Below are 20051 nucleotides of genomic sequence, written 5' to 3' on the forward strand. Positions count from 1 at the left end.
ATAGCTAAGTGGATGTGGAGTGGGGGGGCGGACAGGCATTCAGTTCCTGGAATCCTCAACCAACTTTGTTGATCTTGGAGAAGCTTTTGCAAGACAGAGTAGACAACGTTGGACCAGAGGAAGTCGAGTTCCAGCTGATAGGATGCTTTGATGTTAGCCAGGGGTGTCATGATTTAGTGGCACAACCCATGGCTGATGAAGATGCACATGGGACAAGCAGAAGAGAGTTTGGATTCTTGGGAACAGTTCTATTGTAATGATTGCCTAAACCCAAATACTCAGTCTCACAACCTCGGGCTTAAAGATAACTGATTTATTAAAGGAATAGTATGCAAATACAAAGAAAGCTGAGAATGAGCAAAAGCGCGCCAAATACAAACTAAATACCCTCACTTCAAACCCAATCCCGCCCCTCGCCCCACCATAGCAACCACCCCCTCCCAGGTGTTGGCAACCGTCACACATCGGCCTGGGAAAGTAACCTTGAAGACATGTCATAACCCAAACATACATTCCTGCAGAACAGCAAGGAGATTACAGCCTGGCACGGCTGAAATTCCCCTCCCCGCAAATGACAGACACGGAACAGGAGAGTGACATGTGAAACGTTACGATGTATTCAAACCATTGGAACGATGAACATGACATATCGCCCCCCTTAAAGAAACTAAACTAAGCAGCAAGTTCATGCGGCTAGGCAGAATAAAGACGGGCTAAGTGATTTTACAGTGTGGGACACGCATCAAAGAATCCACATGTGAAACGCTCCCATTCATCTCTACACAAGATCTAAGCATTGGCATGAAAATTTTCACGATGCAGATATTAGCATTGAACATTGCGATCATGACAAAACGCAAGGAACAGGTTACAGTGGTTAAACAGCATATAAATGCAAAAGGCTAAACAGCATGAGAATGCTAAAGCAAACCACAGAGCCCCGCCCCTCCACTCAGTCCGGAGGGACATGCTTCCAGCAAACAAAGCCCTGAAACCCACCCCTATCTCGCCCGAAATCCAGGATTTCTCGCTGATCGCCAGCCTCGCTCGGTGGGTCCACCTCCTCCGCCCTCAGTGCGATGAATGCGTCGCCTTCTTCCTCAGGCCCCAAGGCGGGCTGTCTCACCTCGGCCTCTCCGCTGCATCCCGCCCGACCGCCGCCGCTCTCCACGCAGCCCAGGCCCCTCGAGGCCGCACCCTTCTTGGCGCTGACACAGGCAGGAACGATGGCTCTCTCCTGCCGCGCTTGCATCCCGTGGAGCAGCGCCATCTCCAGCCACAGGAAGTTCCTCATCCAGTCCCGCTGCGCCTCCGAGCGCTCGCACCGCAGCTCGGCTTCGGTCAGCAGGAACACCCACCACTCCAACGAAAATGCCGATGTGCCGCCCTCCTTCGCCGGAACCATGCAGCCACGCCGCGTCCCAGCCTGGGCCATCAAGGATGCCAGCCACTCCGGGGACCACACCGGGGCGCCGCTCTCCACCTCCAAACCCATCCCCGACTCCGGAACATCGCTACCGGCCACCGCGCTGAGGTCGCTCCCCCGCGACTCTGCCCGTTGCGGCCTGACCCGCCGATCAGCGAATTCCACCTCCGGAAACGTGGGGTATTGGGGTCTCCAGGTGGCATGAGCTAGCCCCGACCGAGCTTCCGCCATGCCGTCCCCGCTGGAGCGCTGTTGCGCCCCGATTCGTCCATCCATTGTTAAAGTCATCGCTAGCTCTCCCCTTCACCAAAGGCTTGGATGGGGGCTAGCGGAAAATTTCATTATGATTCTCAGCTTTATGTAATGATTGCCTAAACCCAAATACTCAGTCTCACAACCTCGGGCTTAAAGATAACTGATTTATTAAAGGAATAGTATGCAAATACAAAGAAAGCTGAGAATGAGCAAAAGCGCGCCAAATACAAACTAAATACCCTCACTTCAAACCCAATCCCGCCCCTCGCCCCACCATAGCAACCACCCCCTCCCAGGTGTTGGCAACCGTCACACATCGGCCTGGGAAAGTAACCTTGAAGACATGTCATAACCCAAACATACATTCCTGCAGAACAGCAAGGAGATTACAGCCTGGCACGGCTGAAATTCCCCTCCCCGCAAATGACAGACACGGAACAGGAGAGTGACATGTGAAACGTTACGATGTATTCAAACCATTGGAACGATGAACATGACATCTATTTACATGGAAGGGGCAACTTCCCAGCAGTTGGGAGACCCTAGGAGATGTCCCAGGGGAGAGGGCAACCAAAGACTGCAATAGGTAGAGTAATGACATCACCAAAGTGGACAGAGGTTAGGGTTCCTGGAAGGGAGGAGAAGGAAGGAATGGGCGGTGATATTGAGTAAGTCTAAAAGAAAACTTATGTGTCCTTTGTGGGGTGGTTATTCCCTCCAACTCTATAATTTCATTTCTCAATAGTTTTCCACCAAAATTTAGCTGTATAATTTTGAGAGGGCGGGCACAAAGATTGGCTTAAGACTTCAGAGGGACCTGCCCACCTCTAATTTGCCCTAGTCTCAGTGGGGTCAGGATTTGAGGCTTAGACAAGCTTCTGCTGAAGTGACTCAGGACAAGGCAGACGGACCCCCGGCACATTTGCAGCTCCAGGGTGCAGCTCCCGCTTTGCAGAGAGAAGGCTCCAGGCTTCCCTCCCCCTGGCCCCGAACCAATTCTGGACAATAAAAAGGAGAGGCCAGCCTTCCTCGAACGGGTCCTCTCCTGATATTCTGAGAGGACACACCTCAGAACCCCAAGCCAAAGCTTGAGATTGTGGGAGTTGCCACCTCCAGCACAGCAAAAGGGCACCAGAAGAAGGGATAGGCAGCCTCAGGGCTCACTTTTTGTTTCTGGCCTAGGAGATAGTTTCTTGCTTCTATTATTCAGTTTACTGATTTGCACAGCAAACTGGCCAAGTTTGAAAATGTTTATTGCTATGGGATTGCACTGGTGGGCTCCAACTGTCCTTAGAAACTTCCCCTTTTTAATTAGGCAAATCAGTGGAAAAGTTCTTATTCCAGGGTGGGCAGAAAGTCAATGGGAGGGGGTCCTAGACCCCATGGGTCCCCTCAAATGGGGGAGGGGGGAGAGCAAGAACAGAGCCCTGTGACAGCAACTTATCATGGAAAGTACAGGGGAAAACCAAGTGGGGGGGGGGCAGGGGAGGCAGGGGGTGGGTATGTTTTGTCTTCTACTTCGTAAAATTTGCAATGCACCTTTAGGATCTTACCTAGCAGCTCAGGTTCAGGAAGGTTTCATTCAGGTGAGCTGCGGGAAAACGGGGGAGCCCTGCAGAGCTCTGTTATAGCACAGTTCACGCATAGCAGAGTTTTGCTTTATCCAAACAGTTTGGCCTAGGCATGATTTCTTTACGTAGCTTAACATTTGCCAACTCCTGAAGCCGTGCTGTTTAAGTTGCCAGGATGCGAAGAAGTTTCTGCCGGGTGGAGGGCACTCTGTTCTTAACAAGCAGCTTAGGTTTCACAGGCTGCGGTTCAGATTGTCAAATGAGATTTGACAGAGCTTTGCTTTGCTTCCTACCTCATCCCAAAAGCCTCTTCAGGTTGGAGAGCAACTGTAGTTTTGCAGACTGCTTTGGCTCACTAAGATTGGCTCCTGAAAAATTCCCTTTTTCTTAACTGTATTATTTATAGAAATCACAGATCAAGGCCTGCTTCTCCACCCTGGTTTTCTGCAAACTAACATGCTTCCATTTGAGGAAAGGAAGAAACTGGGGCATAGTTCCTTAGCTCATTTTTCCCAATTAGCCTCAATTGTATTCTTGTTTTTCTATTTTGCAGCAGGGGACACTGGGTTGGTGACATAACAAACCAATTCACATGTTATATTATTTAACCAAATGTACTTGAAGGAATTGGAGTAAATTGGAAATACATCACTGGCTTTAAAATACTGGAGCTTACTCCATTAAGTATGAATGCAGAAGTCAGGTCTTCACTCATACTCCTGGTGGTAAAACAAACTCAACTTTACAGGCAGGAGGATTTCAAACTTGCTGGTTCTAAATATTTAATGCTGGGTTTTCTTTTCATCTCTACCAGTGACTTAGCAAACCACTTTAACAATGTACTCAGCCTGTAAGCAAGCAACTCTCAAGAGCAATTTATTAGAAAGTATCAGCCCATCATCAAAAAAAATCCTGAATTCTGTATAATCACTGAAAAACACTCTCCTGGCTTTTGAGCTCATTATATGTTCTGCTTCAAATCTCTCTCATCTATATTTAAATAATTTAAAGATAGTGCATTGCTTTCCTACCCAGCCTGAAGCTTTTCTAATTGAGAATGAATAACATGCAAGACTCAAGATGAATTTTTAAGAAAGATGTGGAAATTCAGAAGTACAGTTTAGTACAAGCAAAGACAAGACTGGAACCAGTTCAGGGACTAATGGAGGTGTTCATGGCTATTACAAAATCCAAAGAGCCCCAATTCTTGCATCATTTAGTACCAAGGAGGGCCTGTGATAGGTAGGGCACTTGGCCTGCAAGGAAGAGGCCTCAGTTGAAGAAAAGTATCTGAGAAACTCCTGGGATGAAAGGTCCTTCTCACCTCCAAAAGAGCTCTTCTCACTCAGAGATAGCAGTCGGCCATAGATAACCAGAAAAATATGCTTTTTTCCCCCTTAGAGCTGGTAAGATCTACGAAGATCCAGATGACCACTAGTCAGCAGAAAAGAGAATTTAAAAGTGGTAACTCACCACTGCCATCTGGTGGTCACCCAAATCCTTCCAGCTTGAAACGTTCCTGCACAAAAGGCCACCCCTTCAATCTCTCTTCAAAACAGTCCCAGATTGGAGGGTCTGTCCATCAGATGAGACGTGATGAGTAGAATACAACAAAGCTCCACATAGTGAGTGACAGACCAAATGCAAGATAGATCTGTGGCATGGAGAAGACCGTCAGTCTCCAGCATCTTGTGCTAAACAAACCCCGGGGGGCAGGGTTTTTCTGCTAAAGACCCTAGGGCAGCCCAAGGACAACCTTTAGTGCCCCATGGCACTCGGGTATGGGGGGACATAACTGCACAACCAGTTCACTGAACAGGAACAGCAGTTTTGCAAAAGAAGTCAAATATTTGTATTCTTATTTCCAATGGATTTGGCATCCCCGTTGCATTATAAAAAGAAGCAACCTTTGCCCCCAAAAAGGGAGGAAAGGACTAAAATTCCAGCCCTTCTAAAGATGCCGCATTATTATGGTGACTCCTGCAGTCCTCGGCTGCAGATAGGAGAGAAGAGCCCACTTCGGTCCTTAAATGTTCCTGGCAGCAGAAAATACTGAGCTAGGTAGAGAAAAACCCACCAGTTTTGACTCTGCCTTGCATAAGACTGTCCTGTTTAAACCCACTGTTTTCCTTGGAGCCCGGAGGGGAGCCGTTTCATACTGAGCAAGAGAAACCTAGTCCTGTGGTAGACTAAACCAGCTTGGCGTGCGCAGCCCTCATTAGAAGGCAAATTCATATTATAACCACGCAGATCTCCAGAGTTAAAGGGCACAATCTGAATTCAGAGCGCACGCACAAGCTTGTGTAGGCCCCGTCAGGGTCACCTTACGCTAAATGACTTATTTCCCGCAGTAACACGGCAGCTGCAGTGGGCAGCCACGTGAGTCCAGGGCCAGATGCAAATGCGTTAGTTCCGAGCAGGGGTTGTGCGTGTGCCCCAAACACAGGATTTGCACTTCGAATCCAGCTCTGTGCAGCCCGACCTCGCATACATAACACTAAGGTTATGCTCATAGGGCGGGAAAGGCTGCAACAAGCATCATTTTGAGTTTTTTTTGTAAACGTGAACAGGCTGGAAACCAAAGAGATAGATGAGGTGTGCCTGAGAGTTTCCACAGGCCCTCTTTGGGGTGACATTCTCCCCTAGAGCATCTGGAGTGAGGCAGTTTATGAATCTTACAAGTAAATACAAACCAAATAAATACATTTAAATGCCAAGGACCAACACTCAGACTCAATTTTTCAAAAGGGATTTGCTGAAAAACAAAGCTGGGATGGTTCTTGGGTATGAAACCAAAGTTCAAATACGTCTTACAGGTTCACCTAACCAGCCACATCAGGGTTTACCCGCTGGTATTTATTTGTGCGCAATTTAAGTTCAACAGCTATATGCAGAACAGCCTTCTGAAATCTGGTGCCCTTCAAGATGTACTGAACCCCAGTTTCCACCACCGCCAGCCCATAGTGTTTGGAAATGATCGGAAGTGTTGCCCCACAGACCTGGAAGGGGCAGGATTGTGAGAAGGCTGAATTGAGCTACTATAAAAAAAGACTGTTCTGTTGATTTTATTCATTTTAAAACAAAATTAGATGGGTAACAGACTAAGAATCAGAAAAGGAATTAAAACATTTTCACTTCTAGAGAAATAAAATGATTTTTCTTTCTTTCTTGCCTAGTTACATTCTCGAAACTCACACTGAGCTTTGGATATTCTCCTCCCAAAAGGATCCTGTACTCTCACAGCCCAATATCTGGGGTAGGGAATGGAAAAATAAAGTCATGTGGATGCTCCAGTTGGGAAATATTCTGTAGTCTGAAGAAGAGAGGCACTTTATTAGATTAGTTCATATTAAGAGCAGTGGTAAGGCTTCTAGAGCAGGAGTGTGCAATATATTGTGAGCTGAAGGACACACTTGGCCTTTTAGTGGGGGTAAGCCTGGGCCAGGCCTCCAAGGTAGATGGCACCAGTTCAAGACATGGGTGGAGCCAGCAGAAAAATTAAATTTGCTCTGATTTTAATATATGATTACACCCCATGGATTGAGTCTTCCTGTTCCGCTCACATTAAAATGGCAATCTGGTGGTAAACCGCTGAGGCCCTGTTTTCCCTGAGCCTTATTCTAAACCTCTGAATAGTGGCTGAATTCCAGGGTGTGTGGTGATGGTTGGAAGCCAAGAGTCACAATGCTGAGCAGAAGACGGACTGCTAACAGAAAAAGCAGAAGCCAAGCCCTTCATTCATCCAGGGATGCACAAAACCAACCAGCAAAGCCATCCATCCATCCATCCGGGGATGCACAAAACCACCAGCCAGAACAATTTAAAAAAAAAAAATTAGATTTGTAAAGGAAACTTAGCTCTTTATAAGAGAATCTCCCTACCACAAACAGCTGAACCTCTCCTGGTAGCTGTGAATTGTGCCCCCTCCCCCTGCCCTCACAAAGCGTATACTTGACCATGAGGAAAGGAAACGGAGCAAAGAACGATTGATACAGTATTTATACAGTATGTATACTATATATACACACACACACACACATACAAACATGGTGTACTTTAAACAGAATGAACTCTATTCATGTGATTCAGTTTGATCCTCTTTCTTCCATCCAATGCTGCCTCCCCCCCACGCGCACACACACACAAAACCTTAAAATCAGAAAGCCCCGAAGTCTGACTACATATTAGCATCTTCAGTGATCCGTCTGGGTAGAGAATCAGCACGTGGCCAAGAATCCAACCCATCTATTGCACAAGAATGGGCCGTCATTACTGGGGGAGGGGGGGGCGCTTGCCTGCCCTTCATTTTTTGATTTCCAAACCAAGCAGTAGGCAGTCCACTCAGCAAAGGTAGAGTGAAGACACTCTCACAACCTGGAGTGATCTGCCTTTTGCTTTCCTCCTCCTCTTTTACGGGACACAAGTCCCAGAGATTTGACTCTTCAATTCCTACTTGCTTGGAAGGTCATGGAGGGGGGGTGGCTGGGTGGGAGTCAGAGCTCCCTTCAGAAACCCAGGGGTCTGCTCACCTTTCCTGCTGCTTCAACCCAGCCCCCAATCATTCCTCCCTTTTGCTAGATTTGGGGAGCCTATGAAAGGCACTCAGGAACACAATTCCAAGGCCAACTAGGAAAACTGGTGACTAACAGAGGCTGCTCCCAATCAATGGGAGGAGTTTTATTCCCGAAAGGGAAGAGCGGTGACTGATGGTCGTGCAGGCGAACTTATTTCCTCCTCCAAATCTGGACTTCCTGCTCAAAGGCATCCTGCTGAAAAGACAGCAGGGTGAAAACCCGGCCACCAGGCAGCACAATCCTCCTCCTCTAAGGGCATAAGCAGCAGCTATATGGAACTCTCCAGCTGAACTGATGAGAGAAGAGAAGAAGAAAAACTTAACTTTTCAGCCATTCCTCTGGCTCTAATGAATCCAGCCCACCCCATCTTTTTTGCTTCTCTCTTGGAACTCTGAAGGGCAATTCCCGGACTGGCATTTGGAGGCATTTGTTTCTGCCCATCTCTGGACTTCTCCCACTTGGAGGCTAAGAGGAAATACATCTTTAGATATGATAGATTGCAAAGAAAGCCAGCTGGAAGGCTGCAATCTTTTCCTAGCTTCAGAGATGAGTGAATCGCTTGTACTTTGGTGGGCTTAGTTACTGAAGAAAAGGATCTGGGTTTAAGGATAGTGGGGGGGGGGGGAATGGGACGACATACTTCTTTCCCAACACGTTGTGATATTTAAATAACCCTCTACAACTCTCTTTAGAAAAAAGAGAGAAATTAACATGGGGTTCATACATAAGCAGATGCGGTCCAAATGGTAAAAAATAGGATTTTTTCCCCTTAGGACTCAAGTATAAGACCTTTCGTATAATGGTTCCCATTGATAATTCTAGAGCCAGTTCATGCCAACCCGTGCCGCTCCTTCTACCTGAAGGGTCAATTCCTCTTTACGCTCTCACTGGCAACCCACCCAAATCCAAGCTGCATTCAAAACACTTAGTCATGATGCCCATTTTTTCTCCTGGCATTTCCAAGCACCCCTTCAGACAGAACTGAATGCAAACACAAGGGTCTAGATACAAATTAAGGTCTCCAGCAGATACCAAGAGGGAGTCCCATGATTTCATGCAGTTTGAGAAACGGGAGGGGGAGAAGTCGGGGCTTAACACATTCCACCAAGAAAGATGCAGAAGCCGCTGGGGTCAGCTGCAAGGGAGAGGAGGCACCCAAAGATTTGATTCAGATGCAGGGACCAACATCTACCATCACTTCCGCTCTTTTTATTCAGGTTTTTCTTTTGTGGGCTTGGAAGGCGGAAGAAAAGATTACTCTCTCTGCATCTAGCTAGCTCTGCCTCTTTCTCCTCTAAGAGGAACCTGGTACGGTGAACAAATTATGCAAACAGGAAGGCATCCAGTCTCCTGCCGAGGAAGGAGTTCAGGAGAAGCAGCTGCTTCAGAGGATCAGGAGATCGTACTTTCTGGGGAAAGTGGAGTGGGATCCCGCTCGGCAAGTCCTTCGGAGGCCTGGCTCAGGAGTCCCCTTAAAGCCAAACCTTGCGAGGAGTCTGTCTTCAGAGGCTCAGCTTGGCCTGCTGAACCCTCTGAGGGCTGGGGAATATCTTCAGGCTCTGGACACGAATGGGCCGTGGCAGAAGAAGGTGCATCAGTCACAGGAGTTCCAACTGTGGATGGGTGCTCAATGGTGAGAGCTCCCGCTTCTGCACGGTCACTGCTAACCAAAATCTGGGTCACTGTATTCGAAGCAGGGTCCACGTCCTGCAAAGTCCCATCAGCCACAACTGCTGGAACGACCCTGGAGCCCAAAAAAGGACTATTCAGGTTGGACAGGAAAGATGCTTCTGTGATGACAGCTGCTGTCTCTGCCACCCAGTTCAAGTCATTCCCTAGGGACACACCGGTGCTGGAGGCCGCAGTAATATGGTCTTCCCCAGAAGCCAGGGAGCCGTCTCCTGCCCCAGAAGCATTTGCATCCAGGTGGGGCTGCTGGTTGGCTGAACCAGTTGGAGCAACCGTCGTGTTGTTATTGAGGTTGTCCTGGAGAGCAGTCTGGGTCCCCGCCTGCTGGTTCTGGAGCAGCATCTCTTGGATCCGGATCTGTTGGAGGATGGCTGGCAACTCGTAATGGTGGAAAAAGTAGATCATGGAATGCTGCCAGGGAGAGGTGGGAAACAGAGGAGCAGGAGAGAAGAGCCTTAATGACTGGGTTGAGCAAGGAGGCTCTCCCACCTGCATTATGTGAACTAGGGCCATGTGCCCCTCCTCAAGCTTTAAAGAGAGCCAACTCGGTGTAGTGGCTAAGGTGCTGGGCTAGAAACTGGGAGACTGTGAGTTCTAGTCCTTCCTTGGGTAAGAAAGCCAGCTGAGTGACTCTGGGTCAACCCCTCTCTTTCAGCTCAACCCACCTCCCAGGGTTGTTGTGAGAAAATAAGAGCTGGGAGCATAACAAGAGAGTCCCTTGATTGTGAGACAGGCGGCTATATAAATATAATGAATAAAATAAATAAATTACATACGCCACCTTGTGTTGTGCAAAATGAAGAGGGCATGACAATAACAACAACAACAACAGAGACTGTGCACGTTTGCCATCTAAGTAACTCAGACTCTATTAAGAAAGGCCAAATTCCCTGCCCTGCATGACTTTGGCAAAGCGCACCACACCCGTTCCTGCTCCAACTCCATTAACGGCAGTTGGTGAAGAATGAGTGGGATATTTTAAACCGTGTCAGCAGAATGAGCACACAGGCCTGCAATCCTAACCATCTTTCCCAGAATTCCCCTGGTCGGCTGCTCTCCTGGCCCTGTGGTGATTCCCAAGATGAAAGCAGTGCAGCCAGTGAAAGCCACCGGTTTTCTGATGAATCTCTGCCAGAAAATTCTCCACCAGCTACCCCTACACTGTCTTATTGTGTTCCACAGTATAGATTTTACCTTTTACAAGGGGCTAGGTGTTTGGGATGAAACCTGGATAATTTCTGAGCTTTCAAGTGTGTGTTATTTACATACTTGAAAGCAAGAGGACTAGAAACTTGTCAAACAATGTCTGAAATACTTTTTTCTCAGAACGCTAAATGCTAGAACTGATTCTGTCTTTTGCAGTCTGTTGTCAGGATTGGGGGTTCCACACAATGCCGTAAGAGCTATTATAGAGCCAGCAACCTACCTGTATGAAAAGCCACGAAGTTACCAAGGCTAAGCTGCTATATTGACCATTGAAACGATAATGGTAAGCATAAAAGGCAAAATGGTACAAGTAGAAAAACCTGGAGAGAAACAGAAATATAAATATGCATACACACCCATTTATTTACAAAATCCAGTTTACTTCTATACTTCCTTTTTGGACATAAATGGTTATTTTTTTCCTCTTTCACAGTGTAGAAGTTGAACTAATCCATCTGAGAGAGGGAACTAGCCCAGGCGCTGTAATCAGCGAGGGAAGGGAAGGAAGGTGGCAATGATGCTGGCTGGGAGAAGATGCTGGAGTGGCAGGGGTTTAGGAGTCCCACTCAGCCCAGGAAGGGCATATCAACAAGTGTACCAAGAGGCCTCCCATCTGAAAAAGGGAGCCCAGCAGCGTGACACTAAAGACGGACACTCCATCAGGCAAGGTGGAGCCAGCTTGCTGCCCTAAATCAGGGATGGCCATTCTGTGATTCCCTAAGCTGCTGTTCTGAAAAACCCCGAAAAGCCCATGGGCATGATGGTTCTTGTCCATTCTGCCCACTGTGACTCCTCCGAAAATTCTAAAACCCCCCCGCAAAGCTTCCCTCCTTTGGTCCAGGGTGACCACTGGCCTGTCCCTGCCTGGGCCAGGTCCCAGGTTCGTACCTCAGCCAGTGCCTCTTGCTTGTGTTAGTGTGGCAGCAAATGGCATCGTACTGGTCCGCCAACCACACAATGAGGATGATGTAGAAGGCCGTGGTGGTGTCATTGAAGAACTCGGACATGATGGCCTCCATGCCTGTTAGGAGAGGAAAGGACAGGGAGAGAACATCAACATGCCATCTGAGGGGTTATCACCCTCCAGATTTCTCAAGGGTGGGACAGACATGATGCCTTCACACACCAATGAAACTTCTAAAACCCAGGACTGGCTTTAAAGCCACAGACTGCTCTGCATAATTGTGGAGAGCAGGAAGCCATGCATCCATCTTCAAGAAGACAATGTTTCCAGTCCTTCAGAAGGTATTTCTGCAAATATGGTGGGTTGGGGCGGCTGACATCTCGAACGGCGTGGGGGTGGGGGTGGGCTGAAGGATGCTTCAGTAGGCTGGGAATGGGCATTCTATAGTGTGGTCTCACCCGCTGTCCTCAGAGTTGGCTGAATATGTTATTCAGAACCACATGCTTTTATCCTGGTTGCCAAATTCTGTTGTTCTTGTGCACATGAACTTGCTCAGTATTTAAACTCTTCCTTGTATGTCATCAGCACTTGAATTCTATTTCATTTAGATGGGGGAGGGGCTCTCAACCTCTGGAACCCTCTGCCAAGAGAGGCTTGGCTTGCCCATCTCTAGCACCTTTCGCCACTTGTGATGATCCTTCATTTTCAGCAGTCTTTTCACTGACCAAGCTCTACTTCTCGTCTACTCCATTTATTACTTGATGGAGCTTTCTGCTTTGTTTAAACTGAGCACATCTTTGAGAAGACAGAAATGTGGTTTTTTAAATCAAGAAAAAATATACACGCAGCTCTGCTTATGATAAAAAGGAAGTAGCTGCACATGAGCAAACCTGGTACTTTTTCATGTTAAAAGGAGGGGAAAAATGAAATATTATTCAACTCCCACACCTAGCTTTTTTAATGAGTATATTTAAGAAGAAGAAAATATAATATACAATTGGGAATGTAAAAGCTGGAAGCTGCAGGAGAGGCCAGTACAGTCTCTCTGACATTCCTGATGGTCTTTTCTCAGGCAGTTCCTGGAAGTGTTATGGATAGAAGGGGGAGCACCCAACCTGGGTGCCTTCCAGAGGGGTGGGCCAAATCTCTGAGCTGCCTGGACAGCACAGTCATTGCTGAAAATTCTGGGAGTTGAAGCTGATATTTCTGACAAGTGTCCAGAATGGGGGAAGGATAAGACACAGATTGGGGAAGCGTACAACTTCCTTCTCGTTCTATTTTCAACCATTCTAAGTCAGATGGATTCATTTTTTTATATATACTGTGAGTTGAGTTAGTTTATGTTGCTTGGAGAACCTGTTTCAGGCCTGAGCACTCTAAAAGATCCGAGTGGCTCCCACCTTAATGACGTTCAGGAAGCTACTGAAGACCTAGTTATTCTCTGAGGTCTTGGGGCAGGTTGAGCACCTGCTGGCTGGGGGTTTTGGTTTGGCCTGCTTATGAAGTCCTTTTTTCATGGTATTGTTCTTACTTTTTAAACTGTAAGCTGCCCAGAGACACCAGGAGCCAGGCAGCCTCTAGAATGATTAGGTAAATAAATAAATATTAAATAATTAAATAAGCAGAACCAAAAAAAGTCTGACTGGAAAAGCAGTGGGTTCCCTCCAACCAAAAGGGGCCACACACCCCTTTCTCCACCAATGCTGACTCTTTCTGGAAGTTAACAGCTGATGCGGTCTCCTTACCTACTAGAGCCAAGATGACCGTCAGCAAAGGAGCTGCGGGGAAGGCGATGGTCATGTTCATTTCCAGCATCTGCAACAGGTCCACTGGAAAGAGGAAAGGCGGCAAAGTTCAAAAGACTTCAAAAGTCAGGCAAGACACAAATCAGAGTCATTCTTCTTGGCCTGCAGGATGGCCCAGGAACAAAGCCAACCCCCACAAGTCAGATGGGATCCCAGGTAAAAGAATCTGGAGAACCTCTGCCGGGCAGAGTAAGACAGTACTGGGGCAGAACTGTTGCGTTCCTGACCTGCTGAGCTATAGTGCCCACATTCCCCAGTAGAAGGCAACTTCATGTGACAAGAAAAACTGACCACTCCGTGGCAGGGTATGGGCTCTGCAGGTCAAAGCGAGCAAGCAGGCGCAAGATCCCAGCCTAGAGTCTTAGAAAGCCACCACTGATTTCAGATGCCCAAGTCTTAAGACTGAGAAACCATCGCTCAACATTCACAGGGAAAAAAAGGTCTGATGTCCAGCATCTCCTACTTTATCAAGGTCTCCTGTAACTGGTCTGCCTAAGAACATCAGTGGCAGGCTTTCTAGAGCTGCTAGGGTCCAGTGCAACCTCACTCTCTGCTAGAAAATTAAACTTCCATCACTTAAGTGGGTTCCAGGTGGTAAAAACAGCCAGCAGTTATCTAATACCAAGATAATGATTCACTCAAGGATGAACAAATAACAAAATATTCCTTGGCTATGCTGTTCAAGACGGCACATTAAAACAAATCATCGCAAACAACATGCCAAAGTATCAGGAAGGGGTTATTTAACAGGATTAAATAATGGAACAGGCAGTTTTCGTTTAAACTGGATTCAGATTAAATGTGTTAACTGCACCTAACACAATTACTCCAGTATTCAGAACAATCACATCAATGGCATTTAATAAATGTAAATAAGCTCCTCCTTACGTTATATTAAAAACCACAGTTAAAACACTAAAAACAAAACATGATTCGTGACTCCTCAATTCTCTCAACAAGCTCCTTCCAAGCCCACATGGACAGCATGCACTGCAGAAACTCACAGCAAGAACTTTTAAAGCTTACCAATGAAAACGAAGATCTGGTGATGTGAGTAACGCAACAACATGGACACAGAAAGAGTCTGAAAAGAGACAGGCAGGTAAACATTAAAGCCCCAAGCCAACCACGAAAATTGGAAAGTGTTCTCATTGATTCCGGTAGTTGAAAATCACTGTCTGGAATTAAAAATAATTTGTCTGGAATTAAAATTAAATGCACAATTCGCTTAACCACCCCAAAGTTTTGTTTTTAGTGGTTGAAGGAAATGAGTTATTATCCTCAGAAGAACTTCCCAGATCCACCTGTGTTCTTCCAGGTAGGTCCCATTATGGGTTGTCTAAGAGGGATCCCAAATGCAAATTGGGTAACACATTCACAGGATTAGTCTGTGAATGTCCCCTTTTTGGGAGATGGGTGGTGATAGAAATTTGAAGAATGAATGAATGAATGAATGAATGAATGAATGAATGAATGAATCAACCAATCTCACTAAAATTTGAATGACAGGATGATGCAGATGGCAGGCTAGTAAACAGAGAACAAGAAACTGGCTCTAGATGAGCAGAATGCAGAAGTTTTACAAGTGGGATGATTCCACTCACAACCTTACCATAAATGAATTTTTAAAAATGAATTTATTTTCAGGTGTGTGTCATGTATTAACTTTCTATAAGAACCCTCAGTCCCACAAATTTTTGAATCTTACTTTTTTTCCCTGCTACATATGAATCTGTTAATTGTTCTGTGCCAGTCTTGCAAATTTTTGTCTGAGACTCGAACTGGTGTCATTTAAAATGGGAAGTTTATCTTGGGTCATATATTCATTTTTACTGCCGCAATAAGTCCCAGCCAGGAAAGTTTTAAGTTTTTCCACCTTTCAAGGTCTTGTTTTATTTCTTTCCATATTTTAAATAATTATTTTGGAATATGTCTTAATCACATCTCGCCAGATAAAGTCCTAAATATTTCACTGGGTTTTTTGTTATGTCTCATCCGTCACAAAATTTTCTCCTTCAGGAGTCACATGCCTTGTTACTATCTTTGTCTTCTTTTTGTTATCCAGAAAGGCAGCCAAAACCTTTGGTTACTTTCACCAACCGTCATATACAGCTTTGTGGTTGTGCAATTGTAAGTACTACACATCTGCATAAGATTTCATCTCGTATCCTTTTCCTTGCTTGTTCAGCTGCTTGTAAGAGCCAGAGGCTACAAAACACTTCGGAGATACGTAATGAATAAAACAGCAGCTGGAAGACCTGAAGTGTAGTGGGCACCATTTCATGCAGAGGATCATCTTCTAATCACAGTAATTGATTTGTATCATTATATTAACTGATTTAACTGAGAACCATTCTGCATCCATCACAAAGATGCCTTGTGCAGTGCTGTGTCTGGAATGTAGCCCATAAAACAGAACCCAGCTGTCTGGTGCCTCCCACACTGGCTGAAAATCCTGGGGATCAAAATCCCTGGTTCAGGCCAGGGAAAGAAAGAGAAGAAAAACACTCACAAAGATCACCATGATAACAAAGGCTGCTACGTAGGAAGTCCTGGCCATCCACATGCTGATGAAACGATAGTGTTCCCCAGACACTACGTTGCGAAGGAAACCTGTGGCACCAGTTCAGAAGAAGGAAGGAAAAAAATAACATGAGGAATGGGGGCACTCGTTCATTCAACAGCACCCTAGAACAGTGTTTCTCAACCTTGGCAGCTTTAAGATGTGTAGACTTCAACTCCCAGAATTCCCCAGCCAGCCATGCTGGCTGGGGAATTCTGGGAGCTGAAGTCCCCACATCGTAAAGCTGCCAAAGCTGAGAAACACTGCTCTAGAAGTTGGATACATTGGCTCTCTAAGAAAGTTTTCACACAGTCTGGGGAATCTGCGTGTGAACAAGCCACTCACAGCCAAGCTAATTATGAACCAAAGGGATGAAGCATCCCCTGAATGCAAAACATTCACTGTACCATTTTGAAGGAATTTAATCTCATCTATGTATATAACTCCCAGCTCCCAAGATTCTGGGCAGTTTACAATAATCGTAACACAGAATCCAACATAAAACCCATCCCCAGGGGTATCTGCAAGGAGCAGGTTGTAAAAAACAAATTAAGATGGCGACTGCAATCACACAGTCAAAGCCCTGCTCCTTTTTTACATGCATCACATGCTTGGCTTTGCACGCATGGCTGTGGCCACCGCCTGGACTTTTTTTTAACCCCCACCCATGGATGCCTCTACCTACTACCTGCTAATCCCAAATCAACAATATGGAGTACCATAAACAATAAAGATATTCAGAATACTCTCTCTGTATACACACACACACACACACACACACACAGCCACATCTCCTTCCCCGCTACATATATAACTTCATAGAGATAAACCTGATCCAAACAGTTTTTTAAAAATACAACCAAAAGTCAAGGAAGAAAACAAACAGCCCAGAGCACATCTTCCCCACCAACCAACACCCAGAGAAGCAGGAGGCAGCACCAGATGCATAATCAGGGAAGAGACAATACCCAAATCGAGAAATAACAAGGAAGAAGCCAGACCCCCAGCAAGGCCAGCAGGACAAGCTACTCTATATGAACAGGCACAAACCCCCCTCTCCCTCGCACCGATGAGGCTGCCCAGGCAGGCGATGAAACGTCTGCAGGAAAACAATCCGCTCAGAGAACGTCACAAACCCAACCGTTCAATCCTGGGCTACATATATTCCCTTCTATTCGAATATACGTATTTAGATATATAAAAATAATAGCCTGAGAGCCAGTTTGGTCTAGTGGTTAAAGAGGCTGGCGTAGGAGTCAGGAGGCCACGGGTTCTAATCCTGACTTAGGCCCAGAAGCCAGCTGGGTGACCTTGGGCCACTCCCTCCTTCTCAGTCCTCGGAAGAAGGCAATTTCAGAAAATGCTCCCTAGAAAACTGCCATGGCCTCGTCCTGTAGTCGCAAAGGCACACATGCCCAAAATAAACAGCTGCTCTTCACCATGAGAAGCAAAAGGGGAAAAAATTACTCCAGTCCCACAAGTCAACCAGCAATCACCCTCCCAAAAGGCCACTGAAACAACATTTTCCTGACAGCCTAACTAACAGCCAGTAAAGAAGATGCCAGGCAAATCTCTTGGGGCGTGTTCCATAAGCCACAGAAGCCGAAAGCTTGAATCTGCATAAATTAGGTTAACTCTAATTTCACTAACTTTGCATCCACATTTCCTTTGCCAGCCACAAAGAGAAGCACAGTAATGCAGCCTGTTCTACCACTGTGACTTTTCAAATGCGCCTGTGTGGGTGCCTGAGATTTCCACCACATTATTTTCTCAGCCACAGGGACTGAATTTGAAAACTGGGGTGGAGAGGGGTTATTCCATTACTGATGCCCCACAGCCTAATAGGCCATTTCCTGCCTCGTTTCATTTGGGGCGGGGTCCTGGAGGTCTTCCAGAAATCACCAAAGAGCAGGATCAAAGGGGGAACCATTCAAGGCTTTAAAAGGAACACCCAAAGTTTCCCTTTTTCTTAGAAACAGACTGACAATCAATGCAGCTGACAAAGCACCACTGTGTAATTTTCCTAATGGCCAGTCCCCAACCAGTTTGCAACCCCGCAGCTATTTTGGAAGTGGTCTGCACAGTCTTCAAAATAGCCCCCTCTACAAGGCAGTGTAATCTAACCAAGATTACTTAATAGGCACAACTCCTTATCCAAGGCCCAAGCAGAAGAACTGCATTCCAGAAAACATTACTAAGGGTTTCATTTCTTTAAACAGTAAGTAAATAATAATTAAGAAGATGACCACACTCATAACACTTAAGCAAATGATGGTCAGCTGCCTATTATCACAGCTTTAATTTGGATTCCTGTACAGTGCAGTGAGTTGGACTCAGTGGCTCCTTCCAACTCTATGATATTGTCATAAAGAAGAAAAGTTGCCCAGCCACAAACTTGGCAAATAAAAGTAGTGGGATGTTGCTCCCCAAATACACAGCCATCCCAATGATATACCTGGATAAAGACCATCTCCCACTTCAAACAGCCAAATTTCAAAGCATCCCTCATTTCAGCTTTTTGGGAGATGGTTTAATTTATTTATTTCTTTAATTTATATAGCTGCCCATCCACAGAGCAACCCTGGGTGGCTTACAGCAGGTAAAAACAATACAAAATGGAATGTAAAACACTGTAACACATGCAGCAGCCAAGAGACCAAACAATCTCAACAACATAGCACATTACAGGCTTGTACTAACACTCCAACCTCTGTGCCCATTTTGCGAACCTTTATTCTCTTCATTTTCAGCCAAGGCTTTCACACTGGACATGAGAATGTCATCGTATCCTAGGAATTCATCCAATAAAAGACGGCTGAACCTGTCCCCAAAGCACTGGTCTCGTGTGGGATCTGTAAGAAGAATTAATACAGGCAAAGTTAAATTGCAGCAGAAAAGACCAACACACAGAATTTCACACGCAAGATGCAAAAAGTCCAGCAACTGCCAAGGCCACGGGAAGTCACAGAAGCTTGAAATACACTCTAATGCAGCCTTTCTCAACCTTCTGACCCTGGAGGAACCCTTCAAATATTTTCCAGGCCTCGGGGAACCCCTGCACATTCAGGCTCAAATAGAGGCCGGAAGTTACAAAATCATTATACTTCTTTCATGTGTAGGCCTGTATAGATGCATTAACAGTGTTCTTAAATTAAAAATAAAGAATGAAACTTGCCTCTTTAATGCAAAGTTGCCTGAATTTGAAATAATTTTTAAAATAAATCGTGATCTCCCAGGGAACCCCTAGTGACCCCTTGTGGAACCCTGGGGTGCCACGGAACCCTGGTTGAGAAACCCTGATTGAATGTCTGAAGGGGAAAGGAAAAAGTGCTAGGAAGGAGGCATTAGGCTAGAAGAAAGGGAACCTTGAATAGAACGTAGGAAACAGAAAGGGCTGGTTAGAAAATTGTATCATACTGGAAGACGCTGTAAGAATGGGGGAGGGAGCAGCACCTTCACCCTCATCTCCTGGCTACACATATCTTTGCTTCCAGCTCTTCCATAAGATCACTCCTGCTTACAAGCCCTATTATTCCCAGACTCTTGACTCAGATCCCCCAGAACATTTGTTATGCCCTATTTCCTGTTTTGCTCTGTAGCTCTTCTACTACTCACAATCCTTTTACGTGGAGGTTGACAGTCCTGTAAGGGAGAAGGCTAGAAGAAGGAAAATGCCTTCACCAGGGAGGGAGGGAGGGAGGGAGGGAATTTGCAGAGGCTCTTAGACCATCTGAAGTGTGTTACCCAACATTCCCAGGGCACAAACTGGCACTAAAAATGTCTATTTAAATATTTACTTTATTAACAAGGTAACAATGGCCAGACACATCCAAATGGAAATTGAATGTCAGGGAAAATAGTTTTGAAAGGAACTGGATGAACTGGATAAGGCTTTGAGCACATCCAAAATAAAAGTGATGCTGTGACTGCCCTTTCCAGGTGCCTGGGGGCTGTTGGGGGCTGGATGGGGAACAACCGGCTTCAGCTGAACCCTGGTAAGACGGAGTGGCTGTGGGTTAATGGCCCCTCGGCTCCTAGGAATTTGCCATCTGCGGTTC

At 46.1% G+C, this 20051-nt stretch overlaps 1 protein-coding gene across 2 annotated transcripts in view; it reads right to left on the reverse strand.

The window, feature by feature from the left end:
• Positions 1 to 9015: 9015 nt before the first annotated feature.
• Positions 9016 to 20051, reverse strand: part of TMEM259 (transmembrane protein 259) — a 29365-nt gene continuing 18329 nt past the window's right edge. For both annotated transcript variants that reach the window (XM_063290816.1, XM_063290815.1), the window contains exons 5-11: positions 18723 to 18845; positions 15943 to 16043; positions 14457 to 14514; positions 13371 to 13454; positions 11610 to 11742; positions 10942 to 11041; positions 9016 to 9926 (exon numbers count right to left, since the gene is read on the reverse strand). In XM_063290816.1, coding sequence (XP_063146886.1) covers positions 9219 to 9926; positions 10942 to 11041; positions 11610 to 11742; positions 13371 to 13454; positions 14457 to 14514; positions 15943 to 16043; positions 18723 to 18845 — 1307 coding nt within the window. In that variant the 3' untranslated portion in view covers positions 9016 to 9218. The remainder of the gene's footprint in view (positions 9927 to 10941; positions 11042 to 11609; positions 11743 to 13370; positions 13455 to 14456; positions 14515 to 15942; positions 16044 to 18722; positions 18846 to 20051) is intronic.

This window comes from Candoia aspera, chromosome 1, assembly GCF_035149785.1.
Source record: "Candoia aspera isolate rCanAsp1 chromosome 1, rCanAsp1.hap2, whole genome shotgun sequence".
NCBI lineage: Eukaryota > Metazoa > Chordata > Lepidosauria > Squamata > Boidae > Candoia > Candoia aspera.